This window comes from Solenopsis invicta, chromosome 12 (assembly GCF_016802725.1).
Source record: "Solenopsis invicta isolate M01_SB chromosome 12, UNIL_Sinv_3.0, whole genome shotgun sequence".
In the NCBI taxonomy this organism is placed as follows: Eukaryota; Metazoa; Arthropoda; class Insecta; order Hymenoptera; family Formicidae; genus Solenopsis; species Solenopsis invicta.
The window spans coordinates 12070962-12086239 of NC_052675.1; the positions used below are offsets into that span (position 1 = coordinate 12070962).

At 39.7% G+C, this 15278-nt stretch overlaps 1 protein-coding gene and 1 long non-coding RNA gene across 4 annotated transcripts in view; one reads left to right on the forward strand and one right to left on the reverse strand.

Annotated features, from left to right (window-relative positions):
• The window catches only part of LOC105208223, a 518645-nt gene that overhangs the window by 500817 nt on the left and 2550 nt on the right, over window positions 1–15278 (forward strand). For 2 of the 3 annotated variants that reach the window (XM_039456060.1, XM_039456061.1), the window contains 6 exons: window positions 8110–8322; window positions 8560–10197; window positions 10749–10997; window positions 12062–12517; window positions 13754–14029; window positions 14611–14877. In XM_039456060.1, the coding sequence (XP_039311994.1) occupies window positions 8110–8322; window positions 8560–10197; window positions 10749–10997; window positions 12062–12517; window positions 13754–14029; window positions 14611–14877 (3099 nt within the window). Of the gene's footprint in view, window positions 1–8109; window positions 8323–8559; window positions 10198–10748; window positions 10998–12061; window positions 12518–13753; window positions 14030–14564; window positions 14878–15278 lie in introns of all 3 variants that reach the window. The other variant, XR_005576059.1, reaches the window with a different exon arrangement.
• LOC120359248 overlaps window positions 1–15278 on the reverse strand; it is a 135971-nt gene that overhangs the window by 57047 nt on the left and 63646 nt on the right. The gene's annotated exons all lie outside the window — the stretch shown is intronic.

The following is a 15278-nucleotide window of genomic DNA, read 5'->3' on the forward strand; positions in this document are numbered from 1 at the left end:
AAAAATAAATGCATCTTTAATAAAATACCCAACTGTGAATATGACAAATAAATAGAACAAGTTAGGAAGAGTGCTGTTGATTTTTTGAAGAAAAAAAAGCGATAAATTTACGGCATTAAATCAAAGGGTAGTTTACATTAAAAGTTTCGTCGACAAGATCGCGAGACTTCCCGCCGGCGGAAACATAAAGTTAGGGATTAAATGAGCACCTCCCACGCGCATTACAGTGGAAACTGTTTTATGAAAATAAAAAATATGTTACTCATAAAAAGGACCACGTTTCACCGAGGTAAAGTGTTTCTTCGGGATCCCTTACACGTCGTCTGATTTCGGCGAAGAGCAATTTCCTCATTAATTCCGGTCTCTTTCGCTCGCAACGGAATGAGATGACACCGTTGAATTTTCGTTAATCCTTTCAAGTCGCTCTCATATCCGCTCCGTTCGTCTACCGTGCGGAAGGGGTGTCTAGTAATACTTATTTCGGCGAATGTAGAGTACGCCAAGCATGGTAGACCTCTCGTCCTTCGCTACTCCCAATGAACACCAACTCCTTTAATACGCGATCCGAAGGTTCGTTAATTTTCTTCTGCCCTCCCTTCATCTCCTCTTCTCCGTCGCCAAAAATCCCGCGATATAAGCACGCGAACATACTCGGTGTCCTGCGAATCGGGCATTGCCTTATTCCATGCAGGCACGAGAGAAGGTGTCCCCCTGCAGTCGATATATCAATCTTGACACTTTCGGAAAAGCCGGTCGCGGCATGTCTCTATAATGCACTCTTACGCAGCGAAGTGAACGAAGAAATAAGAATACTTTGAGTGATGTATGATACTTTAACGTGAAACACACTCTTCGTGCTATCATCTATCGAATATTATCAGACGACAACATGTATTCCTGGCTGATCAGTTATCTATGCGCTTTATATTCTCATGTGACAGGCGTTATGTTCACCGTGACACACTATTCGCGGGCAATATGATAAATTGCAAATAAATTAGAATTACTATAAACATTAATTTCCCGGGAGTCACATTGTATAATACAAATTCTATATTCCGTGTCGTTGAAGGGAAACCCTGGGGAACTCGTGTCAATGACCGTGACCGTCACTGTCTCTCTGGAGAGTCCATGAAATGAAAGTGTTTCAGGATATTAAACCGTGTGAAACCCGTAAGACGTTATTAAACCGTAAAGAACAAAATTACTTTGCTCCAGAAAGAGATACATGCATAATTCTTGTACGTAATATCCCTTCGATTGATTATATTCTGTATTTCTAAAGTATAGTAATGAATTTATCAAGACGCTCCACGTAATGGTATTATTCTTAGTGTATTTTCTTAATGAAAAAAATTAATTATTTTATCACAACTCAATTTCTTGTAATATTAATAATCTCATAATGCGTATTCCAAACAATGATTCAACTCGCTATTGTTCTCTTTGACGCTTTGATAGTGAAAGGATTAACAGTGTCCAATAACTTCTGGATCCCGACGCAATATCGACCGCCTTTAATAATGATGCAAGCGAATGATGAAACTGTCCCGAAGGGCTCCGATTCATAACGATACGTCATGCGTGCTCGGGGCGAGAAACTTCTCGTGGAAATATTGCGGAACTCGGAGAAACAAGTCGCGTACCAAGGCGCAGCCGGCCGTCCGGAAAGGCGAAACAGATTTCCTTTACTGCCCTTCTGCCCCAGCGACGACGAGGACCGTTACGATCGAAGGGATCCGAGCTCGGGAACTGTATTCGAAACGCGTCGAAAAACGATTTATTCAGAAAGAGGGTGGAGGCATTTTCCTTTCTCGAATAACCCCCCGCGACGCCAGGAACGGCCGTAACAATTGCTCTAATCTGAAACCGCATCCATTACGCGTCTCAGTGCGAGGATAAAGGTGCTGCTCCGCAGATCACTTTTCTTTGCCGCGTTTCGTTGTTCGTTTTTCCCGTAGCGAGCTTCATGGCCTAACTATCGACGTCGCGAACTCGTCGTCGACGCCTTCTTCTTCGCGGTACTTCTGCACCACAGGGCACAGATGCCGGTAATATTACATCCTCCGGTCCCTTTTATGGATATTGCTATGCCGCTTCTGCACCGTACTTCTATGCCCCGTGTCTGTGTGAATTATTATACGCGAGCGGTGTATACTCGTATATACGCGCCGCATATATCCGTATAACGTCGACTAGACCGAGCCGTCCTTATTATTACCTCGATGTGTAGCCTGTCGTGAATTTCGGGGGTATCATATTCCAGTTGCAAAGTTTAAGCTTTGTTTCATAGTCGTTTACGTCGACCCTCGGTCAAGGAATCGGGAATATGAGATCGAGGCTGTGTATAATACATACAAGTGTGTGTAATAATAAAATTCCATTCTATAACTCTGTCATCAGCACACACTTTTATATAATTCTCATTTTCATTTTAAACTATAATTCTCTACATCTGAATCAGTGGAATCTTACTGATTTGCAGTGATATACTTATAACTGTGGTCATTAGCGACTATTCACTATTTTTCAGTGATTCTGTTTAAGAAGGGGATGCTCTCACTAACCGACTCAATGTATTGTTACTGAAAAATAGTGGATATATCACTAAATGAAATAGTTACAAGTATATCACTGAAAACAGACTATTCACCGTCTTTCAGTGAATAATACGCTGATTCCATGATTTAGAGAGTAAGATAATATTATTATACACGGAGAGAATCTTCTTTGAAAATTTACCCTCTCGGAATTATCTTGACTAGAAATTTTGTAAAGTTTGTTTAATATCTTATAAAAACCTGACTTAACTGATATAAGGTAATTCTGATTAAGTATTCTTATTAGTCCTGTATTTCTACAAGAATTCTGATTTGTCGATATTTCAGATACTGGTTAAATTTATCAGAATTTTGATTAATGTAACAGACTTTTTTCCAATGTAATAAGGATTTATGTTTGATTTTTCACATCTTTCGATAGCTTATCTTACAGATAAAGATATTTGTAAATTATTATTTAAAAATTCTTCATTGAAATCACTGGTTACGTATCTAACGGATAGCTATTCGTTATATAAATAACTCTCGACACAAAATGTACTAGAATTTTATTAGAAATTACAATGTTTTCTGCGAGATATCTTATGAATAAAAATCGTAGGCTTTTAGTCTCGAACGAGATAAACCAATAAATATTATATTTTGATGAGTTAAACACCGATATTCGCGTGTAATAAAAAAAATATATAATTTATTTAATCAAATTACATTAGACGTTTCGGTCCCGAGATTGGACTAACTTTAGTAACAATCTTCATTAACAAAATTATTAATTCATCGCAGTATAATTGACAAAAAGTTAGTGATCGAGTTTTATTTAATCTGACACTTTAGATCTATCGTATTATGGATCTCGACAATTAATTTCGATCATCAACGTTTTATCTATCACTGCAATCCACTAATAATTTTGCTAATAAAGATTATTACTGAAAATAATTCAAACTCAGAACCGAAACGTCTAACGTAATTTGATTAAATACATATATATATTTCACACGGGAATATCTGTGTTTGACTCATATTAGTAAAATAATACTCAACGATAGCAAGTCGTTACTTCTTCGTTACTTTATTGCTATTTTTATTTTTTTATAATAACGATTTGGTAATGTCAAAATTTTTTATAATGGTAATAATAACGCTAGAATTGGAGAACAATCACTTTTAACAAACCACTTGTTATTATGCAATATTCATTGGAAAAAGTAATGCGTTACTTTGACTTGTTACATAACAAGGAAAATTACAAGTTAATATTTTTCAATGAGTAATGCATAATAATAACGAGTTAATTGTCAAAAGTGATTATTCTAACCCTGGCCTTACTATTACTATTATGGAAAATTGTAACATTATTACCAAATTATAAAAAAGTATTATAAAAACGTAACGAGTAACGGCGTTACTTATTGTAACTCGTTACTTGCCATCCCTGATAATACTCATGGATAAAATTATCTAGAGATAAAGCAATTAAACATTAATAATTCAATTCGATATAAATGTAATAATTATCCAGATGAGAATCTGCCTACTGTGTACTGTTATACGATTATTCAGATTCCAATCAATTTATGTAACAGAATTTGATAATAAAAGGTCAACTTGTTTAGGACCACTAGAAAAGTTTTTAGTTGGTTTGATAGTCGCGGAACAACATGATATTTCAAAGAATTTTTTGTGAATTTTTTATTTATTAATATTTACTATAATTAATAATAGAAAATAGAAAATAATTAAGATAACATTTTATAATAAAACATTATTAAATTTCACTAAAATTATAATAACAATCTGCGAAATACCATTGTTATTTCACGACTATCATAATTTTGAAAGTAAATTCTAAGAATTACATGAAAGAATTCTTTCAGTCTATGTAAGGAAAAAGTTGATTTTTCATTATCTTATCTCTCTTCGAAAATGTCAAGAAATCTTACATATATATGTGTATAGATTATAAATTAAGAGTTAAAAAAATTCCTCCGAGTCAAACTGAAAGCATGTATTGACACATTGATGGGAAATTCACTTCTCACTATTAAACGCAGCAAAATAGTATACTTAGTACTTTAACAATTATCAACTTACTTCTATTCTTTATCACAACGACTTAATACCCGCCAGTAAAACCGCGAACTTATTCGGGCTACTTCACGCGCCTCATAAATATTAATATCTCCCTTAATCCGGATTCTTACGAAGTCCCGCGGAGTCGAGCACTATCACTCACTTTCGCACTTCTATTATTAAGGGCTTTTGGTATACGGGATCCGTGGAATTATCTAAATTTCTACAACAAGGCACGCACTATCATCGATCTACGCGAATATTTCGATGTCGCTCCTCTCGCCTTTCCTTTGCCTCCCCCTCCCCCCCGCTCGTTCTCGCTTTCGTCGGATACGCCTCGTCGAATTTCATTATCGAACATCTACTACGGTTAAGTTGGTTCCTCGGGACTTCGCAAATTACGGAAATCAAGGGGCTCCGGTAAGTCTAGAGGATACTCCCGCTTCCTGCTTTAGCGCGCGCTTCTTGTTCCCTCATCGTACGCGCTCAATTGCTCGACGCGTTCAACTAGCTCAAAACTATATCTCTCGTCTAGTATGATCGGAAATAGTCGTAATCAATCGGTCGATGACTCGACGTAAGCTCGGCGTGAAACTTGTTCGCCGGGACTTTGCGCGGGTGCTTGCGGCCATTTCCTCAATGCGACATAAAGGAACGGTAAAAGATTTCCGGCAGGAACAGATGTGAAAAGTCGCAGACGGCCTGGCGGAAATAAACTGCGGCATATGTCGTCCTGCACCGGTCTTATCCTTTAATGTCGCTCCTTTGCGCCCTTTACGACGATGCGACGGCCGGCCGGCCGGCCAGGGTGGTGGGAGGACGAGTTCGCGCTTGGCAGTAAAAGGCTAATTGGCAATTTGCGAACATGGGTGGAGGTATCTAAACACCGTATAAACGCCGTATAAAGGATGTCCAGCGTGTGTCAGTCGTAACAGTCCGAGTGCGTAAGAGTCGACCGCGTAAAAATACAAGCGCGGATATATGTAGTATGCACAGACCGACCGCGAGGCGAGGTGAGGTAATTTCGGACAGACGAATGTGCACGGTTCTGGATATAAAGCTAGGTAGGCACTCGAGAAGCATTACTCGAATTAAATTTTCGCTGTGCGTCCCGTCCGGGCGCCTTTATGGATCCTCCTCGCGTCTCGCGGACATGAAAAGAGCGTATTGTCAAACGTGATGCTCTTAACAATATTTACGTTCCTTTTCCGGGTAAAACTTTTTACTAGCTACGAGACTTATGTTATATCTCAGAATATTTTCATATTTTCCTTAAATTTACGTATTATTTAAATGTTACGTCTCACACAATTTTTTTTCATGTTGTTTTGTCAGAAAATAATCCTGACAAAAATGTATACTGGCATTTTAATTCGCTTTCATCCACGACTCCTCCCGACTATTGAGTGCAGGCGTTTCCTGATCGAAAATCCGCATGAATTCACTATCGCAACTTTTTACGAGCATTCTTATAGATCGCTACGGATTCCGGTGCAACGGTGCGAAGAAATCCTTAGTCTGCATTTTCAATCCACCCTCGCGCGTAGGACATACGGTCTCAAATATTCCTGCGCGAAAGACGATGTGAAAGCGTAAGATACGAGCGAGATATTTGTGACTGCCTCTTTTTTCCCTTTGTTTCATATTTTATGGCTTGAGACATCTTTCCTGTGAACAATGAACGAATTTTCATACGCAGAAATATCGATTTCACATGTTTATTATGCATTTATCTCGGTCCTGTGCGTAAAATCATTTTATTACACAGTGTTTACGATACATATATCTTGATAAATAAAAGAAAAAGGTTTCGTATAAAAATTTTCTGTATAAAAATAGAATCAGATTCAATGCAATGTATTACACAAGAAACACTTTGCAAGTCATAAAATTTTGTTTAGTTTACAATTTTCTTTTCTAATGTTTATTCACTATTTTCTATTTCTTAAGAGTACAAAATAGAAAATAGTAAAACTAAAAAAAAAAACATTTCATAGATATATAGATGTAACTTAATTTTTTTCGATCAGATAATCAATAACAAGTGTTTATTTTAAACATATTTTTAGATTACATCTATCCATATGCAGGAAATGTGTGGTGTTTTTCTTATTTTAGTAGAATCTTCTATTTTATACTCTTCAAAAATAGACAATAAAAAAAAAACTTATTTCTCCATGACATTAAAACGTAAAATAATTATCATATCTAAAATTAATGTAGATATATATAAATGTTACATACTACATTTGCTGTTTTAAATATATAACACAAGATATTTATTTCAAACAATACTTTTTATGGATATATTCTTTAAATAAATATCTCTATCAAATCTACTTTAATTTTTTTTTCGGTAGTGCTAATTTTTACTCGGCACACGCGATCGCGACATTCATCGCCATGTTCAATCCGAAGTAACTAACAGCTAGCATTGCTTTCTGCGGGATCTCCTTAGAACCCTTTGTCCGAGTAACTATCCTCGTAACTGTCTTTCCCCGTCTACTCTTTTACGACCAGACTATTTTATTCGCACGACGAAGCAACAACAATACGAAGATTGCTTTGTCTGACTCGATCACCTGATCCACCGGCCCATAACTCACGAGCCTCGTAATTGACCTTTTACTTAGATAACTATTTACAATTATGTTTCGCATTACGTTGATTATTCGTGTGTGTAGGCTCACCTATTAACTGTCCCCAGCGCGCGCGTACACGGGGCGCGTGATAAAGCACGATAGCGAAACGTAGGTTTTCTCTTGCAACGTATCTTCCAACATTTTATCGACGTCGTAATTCAGGCCGAGGCATCCCGTGGATACCTCGAGCCTCGCTTCGACCGATTTACTGCTCCGGATAATGCGCACCTGCATCTCGATCCCTGTGTCGCCCTGTCTTGCGGATATTATTTTTCCGCGAAATAATGGAATCAAATAAACGGAGAATGTGTTAGGAAGCTCACGTAAACTCGAGACAAAAAGTGCACGACGCGACGCGGAATGCATCTGCTTGAAGCAGCGGCGAGCCACGCTTTTATTATTTCTTTACGATATTATTTCTTTACGTCATAAAGAAATATTATATTTCTTTATGACGATGACATATTATAGGTAGCTGCACTCTTATGCAGTTAGCGCTAATGTAAAAAGATAAAAGATAAGAGATGAATGCGCACACGCACATACGTGCAGCGGATGCAAATAAACACGCTTATGTTACGAGAAAGACGTTAATAATAAAATATTGAAACTTTTTGTCGCATTAATTTGAAGACTTTTCGGTGCGCAATAACACCGTAACAGTGTAAAAATGAAATTGTGTCCGACAGATGCGAGGTATTACTACGTAATGTAAGGGAATCCTCTGCGAAACTTCTGCGTCGCGTCTTGTCCGCGATACACCCTATTTTGTACTATATGAGACACGAAAATGCGAGATAAACGCAACACCGGCGGTGTTATTTTATTCTCAGACTCGGAACAATCGCCGGCGGTGTACCTCAGAGACGATCCGCTGTTTGGTACTCTTCAATTGCAGCAGCACAGCGAGCTCCGCGCGCCGACGGCGGAACGCGCGGCATTCTACCTCGACGCGGCGGTTGCCGGTCGTCAACGGGAGGACGGCGACGCACATATGCTCTACACGTTGCACGTGTACCAGTATAGTGTTGCCGGCAAGGGTGGAGGTAAATAATCCCATCTCGAAATCCTATCGCTATTTCATTTCGCTTTCCGTCCGAAAGCGGAGAAACGCATATCGCGGAAAAGAGATTACTCTGCAGCATCTCAAACGCTGATTACGAGCATTCCCTCCTCCCGCTATTTCGTAGTTCAAGCATACATGATATTTGCATCGTTATTTTCTCGCGTATCTCTCGTTTTATACGACGATATTCAAAATGAATGCTTTCTCAACTGTGTAGTTGCCGGCGGTAGAAGCCGGTTGCACTTGATGGATCTGGGAAACTCGGATCGTGGAAAATCATCGGGCGGAATTCCCCTCTCCGGTCTGGGCAACATTCTGCTCGCGATTTTTAACGGCCAGAAGCACTTGCCGTACAAGGAACACAAACTGACCCAACTGCTGAAAGAGTGCCTCGGCTCTCTGACCTGTCACGCAGCCATGATAGCTCACGTGTCACCCAACGCCCAGCATTACACAGAGACATTGACCACTGTTCAATTGGCGTCGAGGATTCATCGGATGCGACGTCGAAAGATCAAGTTTGTCGGCAGCAACACCCAGGGTACCGGTAGCGGCGGCAGTTCCGGCGAGGAAGCGGCTCGGCAAAACAGCGAATGCGATCCGAGTTCGAGTGATCTGTCGGCCGACACCGTGATCTACGTCGGGCCGAGCGCCGACGACGCCACCGACGGCGAGCACCCGCCCGTCTACATACCCAGCTTAAATTCGGGTGACAATCGTTGCGCGATGGGCAGAGTGCTTCGCGGTTCCGCCGCCGAAAGACCAAGCAAGATCCCGGAGGAGCGTAGTCCGGCTCACAAGTCCTCGAAGACGGTGAAAACGTTGACGCAGACCGCGTCGAAGCAAACGTCACCGGCGCACAGCGTGACACCGAAAGCGAGTCCGGCCAGGAAGAACTCCTCGTCGAAAAACGCTTCGGCCAAGATTGGCGATTCACCTAGCAGTAAGATACCAGTAGCAGCGCCGAGCGGTGGATCCGACGAACAGTGGATAGACGGACCGAGAATTTCCAAGTCGAAAGTCGCGGAGGCGAGACATATGCTGAAGGATTCTCATCACAAACGAGAGACATGGATTGACGGACCAATGCAGCTAACTGGCGCGCCGGCGCTGCAGCTGCACACGCATCAACACTCCACCGGTTACGGTTTCATGGACAGTCACAAGAAGAGCATGATCAGAAAGTGGGTAGAAAATCAGTCATCCCAAATACAGCGGGCGAAGCACGCCACGCCGCGACTCGAGTCCTCGAAGATGTCTTCCGGCCAGTCATCCGGTCAGTTTAAAGAGCTGACCCAGTTCAAAACCTGCGGCGCGGACGACGACGATACGTCGTTGTCCACCGTGGAGAGCGATAGTTTAAAGGCGAACGAGATCGAGGACATAACCGAGAAACTGAGTGCCAAGCTGAATCTACTTAACGTTAAGTCTAACACAGATTCAGGATTAGATTTGACGGCTAGCCCAGTGATGGATGATAGCATTGAGAAAGGGAAACTTGACTTGCCGGACGACGAAGATGACGATGAAGAAATCGTTGTGCCTCCCCCGCTGCCACTGATCGAACCACTTAGCAACGGAGTCAGCCGAGAGGTGTCCATGGAAAGCCTGAATCTATCGCACAAGGACATTGTTCTACCCTCCAGGCACTCGTTGTCCTCCGAGGACGAAATTTTAGAGATTGTCGAGGTGGAGGATTTGGAGCCAGTACCTATGCAAGACTCGTGTCTGCAAGTGACCGAGGAAGATATTGCGCTCTGCATGGGTGAAAACCCGTTGCCCGAAAGCGACCAGGAAGAGCATCCTCTGAGGATTCTTAGCCAAGAAAATCTCACTGTGGTATCAACTTTCACAGGTGAGTAAAACTTAGAGTTTATACACGTACATCCTTTTCCCTTTAAAACACTCAATTTTCTAAATGTTATTATATATAAATATATATAAATAAAATTATTACAGCTATAATTTTGAGTAAACATTTGTTGCATACTTTTAATTTGCAGAGTAGTTTGATTTATTATAAGCTGTAATTTCGACCAAGTCAATATAATAACTTCTGCAAATGTTTTTCTTTCGCGTACAACTTTAACTTTCGTCTCCCTACGATTGCTCGCCGCGGCGAGCACTTGAACAAACTTCGGCGAAAACTATTCTCCACATCATCGCGAAATCAACTTTCCGACTAGAAGTACGTAATAGGCCATACGGTAGAAAACGATAACTCACTTTCTTCGAGGAGAGAAACCCCGATGTAATTACGCGTCATTGTGTCCGTTTTTCGAACCCCAAAGCGGACAGCTGCCTAGTATTATTTTCCTCCGCCGTTCTTATCCACCGGCGACTACTTGCGCGGCAAGATATGAACTCGCACGGACAAAAGGTATAAAATTGAAAAATCATTTTCAGACTCCATGTCGGTGATGTCGGACACGGAGAGATATAGACCGCATTATCCACCGCCGGTCGGCGCGGGTGTTCTGCCCAGACCGTACTTCGACCACGAAGACTTTCTCGAGCAAGAGACCAGGCACAAGTTCGATCAGTTGGCCCGCCTCCACGAGCTCTACCAAAGCAAACTCGCGCTCGCCAACGTTTCCAACTCCGTGACTTATCAAAGAGAAAATTCCTCCACTGTCAACGTGCGAGACGCTCCATGTAAGTTTGGCAAATGAATGCTCGGCCATTGCAATTGCGCGCGGAAACAAGAAAAATAGCGATGTTAAATTTTCCCGAGAACGGACGTTGTCCACTCGCTCGTCAGAATTACTCGCGTCATATAAGATGTTTGTAATCCCTCACAAGCGATGTTTGTGTGTGGTACGTCAAAAACGGTTTCCACAAGATCTTAACATAGTATCATAACATAGTATCTTTCAAATTTCGTTCAAACGATAGTGCTTCTCGACTCTGATTCTATTGATTGACAAAAGTAGCTTTAAGCCGGCCACATACGTTCCGGTAAATTTATCAAGTCTAGTGTATCTGTACAAGTCAACCAGAAATTGTGCGTCATATTTGTAATGACAGTGCAATTTTTCGTTTAGACGTTTTGATATATTTGCAAGCGTGTGAACATACATGAAAAAGTAATTATGTAAAATACATATCAAAGAATTGCTTTTCACCTTAACAAAAATTAATGAAAATTAAATAATGATAGAAAAAAAAACAATTGAGAAGCAATTGTTTCATAAAAACAGATAAAAAAAAGTGTAGAATTATATTTGCTAACAATAAATAAAAACACGACTATTTATGTGTAACAGCCTTATATAACTAATATTAATTAATAAAATTGAGTAATTACTCAATTTTAGGAAAGAACAATTAAAAAACAATTCTTTGATGTATATTTCAATATCATTACTTTTATTTGCAATGCACACTTCCAATTAGTTTGAACTGAGTAATATGCACCACTACACACGTTCCGTTTATTTGAGCAAGCCAGACGCAATTACATCGAATGATTTTTCATATTTGCTCTAATCACTTGCAGCGCGTGCATATTTGACAAGTTTATTTAACCGTATGTGGAGACAACTTAAAATATAATACAACAAATTGCGATAATTCAAATAAAAGATTAAAATCACAATCTGTCATTCTGTTAGGGATGAAAAATTGTTTTCGCAAGAGTAATTAATTCTAAGCAAGGCACTACAGCCAGCTATCTGCGGTCTACATCCAGTATAACATTAACGCAGGACAAATTCCAGCAGCGACCGTCTTCCATCCGCCGTCTCGCTGTCAGTCTTTATCACTTTCGGATGTCTTGTTCAACGACAACGCGAGCAATCACGGCAGCATATACAGCGAGCCGGCGTACATAGCCGGCAAGCCCGATCAAGAGAAGATCTGCGATAATTGTCGTCAGAGCATGTCTAGGCCCGCTACGGCCTCTTATTGGTACCCCAGCAGCGTCGCTCATCTCGCCAGTCCCAGAAGGTACTGCGGCAAGTTGGGCGATTGCAACATCTCTAATCTAAGGCATCCGGACGGTGCGTCGAATCCTAATCTAAAAGAGGAGATCGAAAGGATACCCGGAAACGGAGCGTCCGGCTCGGATCCCGAAGAAGAGTACATCGAGGCAAAGAAGCTGTTTACGGCTGCTGAGAGATCTGAGAGAACGGTCACCGGAAAATCTGATATCGAAGAAGATCTAAAGATTCAAGGTACGAATAGCTCATTCCAAGATGCTTTGCGATATCTTTTACATGCTTTTATATCTTTTATAAAGATTTATGTTATTTGACCGTCAATACAAATTTCATAAAAAAAAAACAGCAATGTTATATATAGTTATGCAAGTTTAACATTTATAACTAAGCAGATTTGATGATGTAGCAAAGAAATTGTCTCTGAAAGCAAATATAATTAATATTAATTTCTTGACTGCATCAAATCAAATCTGTTTAATTGTTCAATATTTGTAGCAAGATGTGGCTTTGTCGTATCAACCACTTTTTTCGTGAGTTGTAGCAGTAGATATTCAATTCCTTTATACATATAAATAACAGAATCAAACATATTAATTTTATATTTTTAGATTAATCAATTGATTAATATAAATCGATACGTCGATTCCGTGATCTTTCGATTATGCGTTTGGAAAAATTGTGTGATTGATGTGAAAGAGAAGTTACTCAATTTACAACGCAAAATATAATTGAAAATAAGTTAGTCTACTTTCTCAAATAAAATTAAAACAAAAATTTAACAAAAGTTCAAATACAAATTAAACAGCATCACAGTTTATTTTAAAATGTAATTCATTATTGCTACCATTAATTGAAGAGTAACGATTTCTTTTCCGTTACTTTTTTGTAATACTATCATAAGTCACTCGATTTTAAAATTACATTATATAATCAATGCTAAATGCAATACTAAATAATAAAACTTGAAACTCTCTGTTCTGTACATAAAGCAAACTTTTCTCTACATTAAATTTATTTAATAACTTTATAATTCTTTATCTTTTTATATACGTTTGGCAAGAATAGATTGAATTTTTTTAAACATTAATGTTATTATTAAAAATGCATTCTAATAATTACTGAAAATCTATAATATCTATGTAATGTAAATTATTTACTATCGGAATGCAGCCCAAAATACAAAATATTATATTGGAATATCTCTATCCAATCAAGCGATTAGCGCGCTATCTATTGAATAAAATAATAAAAGGATAATACATAAAAATAATATAAAATTAAAGTAACGATAAACATAATAACTAAATTCATTATCGTTACTATATAACCTATTTTGCGTGTACTGTAAAAATGTAACCGACGTTATCATTATCGTTACAGATAGAAAAAGGAAACAAAAACGATAACAGCGTTTCAAATGACGTTTTACCTCCCAACCCTGTAATTTACTGTATATATTTTACATTTCAGGCGGTACACCCTTGCAACTACCAATGCCATCTCCGGCGCCGTCCTCCGGACGAATGCAACGCAAGATCCTTAGTCTCGGTTCTTCATTCGGCCTAAACAAGGAGGGCTCCGATTCCGGTGCGGATACAACGCCGCGGGCGGCCAAGCTGTCGCCGGCCACGCTGTCCAGACATCGTGCCGAGAGCTCGGGTTACGACAGTATTGTCAGAGACAGCGAGACGAGCAGCATCGCCAGCGACTCGTCCCGACAAACAGGCGCACTACAGGAACACCAAGGTAATTGGCAAAACAATCGAAAGCACCTTTCGAATATCTGTTTTCAAAAATAATAAAACAATGTTCCCAAAAGGCGCATAAGAGTCAAGGTACAGAATCAAGTTACAGAAGTGCAACGCTAGTTATAAAAATATTTCCTTTTTATTAGATACCAATTACGAACGTTTCAGCTCTCTTTAGAGTCTGTAACTACGCCTCGACTCTTGTTAGCCTTTTGGATATATCGTTTTATTAAGAGAGCTTTCGAGAGTTCAAATTAAAAATTTGTTTTATTGTTTTGAAAAAAATATGCGACTGATCATCATGATTGCAAAAGCTCAATTTGCAACGCAGGATATATTTGAAAATGAATTAATCAGCCTTTCTACAATAAAATAGAAAGTAAAAATTTAATAAAGTTGCTCATTGTTTTCTACCAAACTCCACTCGTCGTATACGCAAAGCATATGAAAACATTGTCGGGGGTTATTACATTCCTAAGAAAGGATAACGCAAACCCTCTAAAACGATCCTGCCGTACGATGATTCTCCTCAGGTGGCGCGCTGGGGGTTCTAACTTCGACGTTGTGCGGGTGTTTCAGCGGTGGAACAGCGGGCGGCAGGGTACGGGCCTCGGCGGTCGCGGGCCCTCTGCCGGGCTCAACCGGGGCCGCCCGCGGCGTCGGCGATTCTCGCATATACAGGCGAGGACGTAGACATCCTGGACAGGCGCGCGCGGGTGCGCTCGAATCCACATGGAACGACGTCCAGGATACACAGCCTGCGCCTGCGCCAGCGCCTTCTTAAGCTGGAGCTACGCGACGCCAAAAGGCGCCTTATGATACCTGACACCCGCTGGGACTACAATCGTAAGTATCAGCTTCTCCATATTATAGGAGCTCCGAACGAAACTTTTCATGTAAATATCGTAAAGTTTGCTGCACTACATTACATACTTATTGATCCGAAATACTTTGTCTGTCAATATAATTATATTACTATTTTCAATAATTTTACACAATATTTAAGGTTTTCCAGTTTAAAAAGTGGAGGGGAGTAACTTGATTTTTCATTTGTATATGCACTCAAAGAAAACAATCGTACCAGGAACTATAAATTTCTGAACAAATAGCGCCTCAACTATGTGTTGCAAAGTTGTAAAAACAATAATTAGTTACATAAACTAAGAAAAAAACGGTAATATTAACCATTTGTAATAAAATTATTTGAAAAACTACAGAAAAATAGTAATACAAATGAGGATGATGGA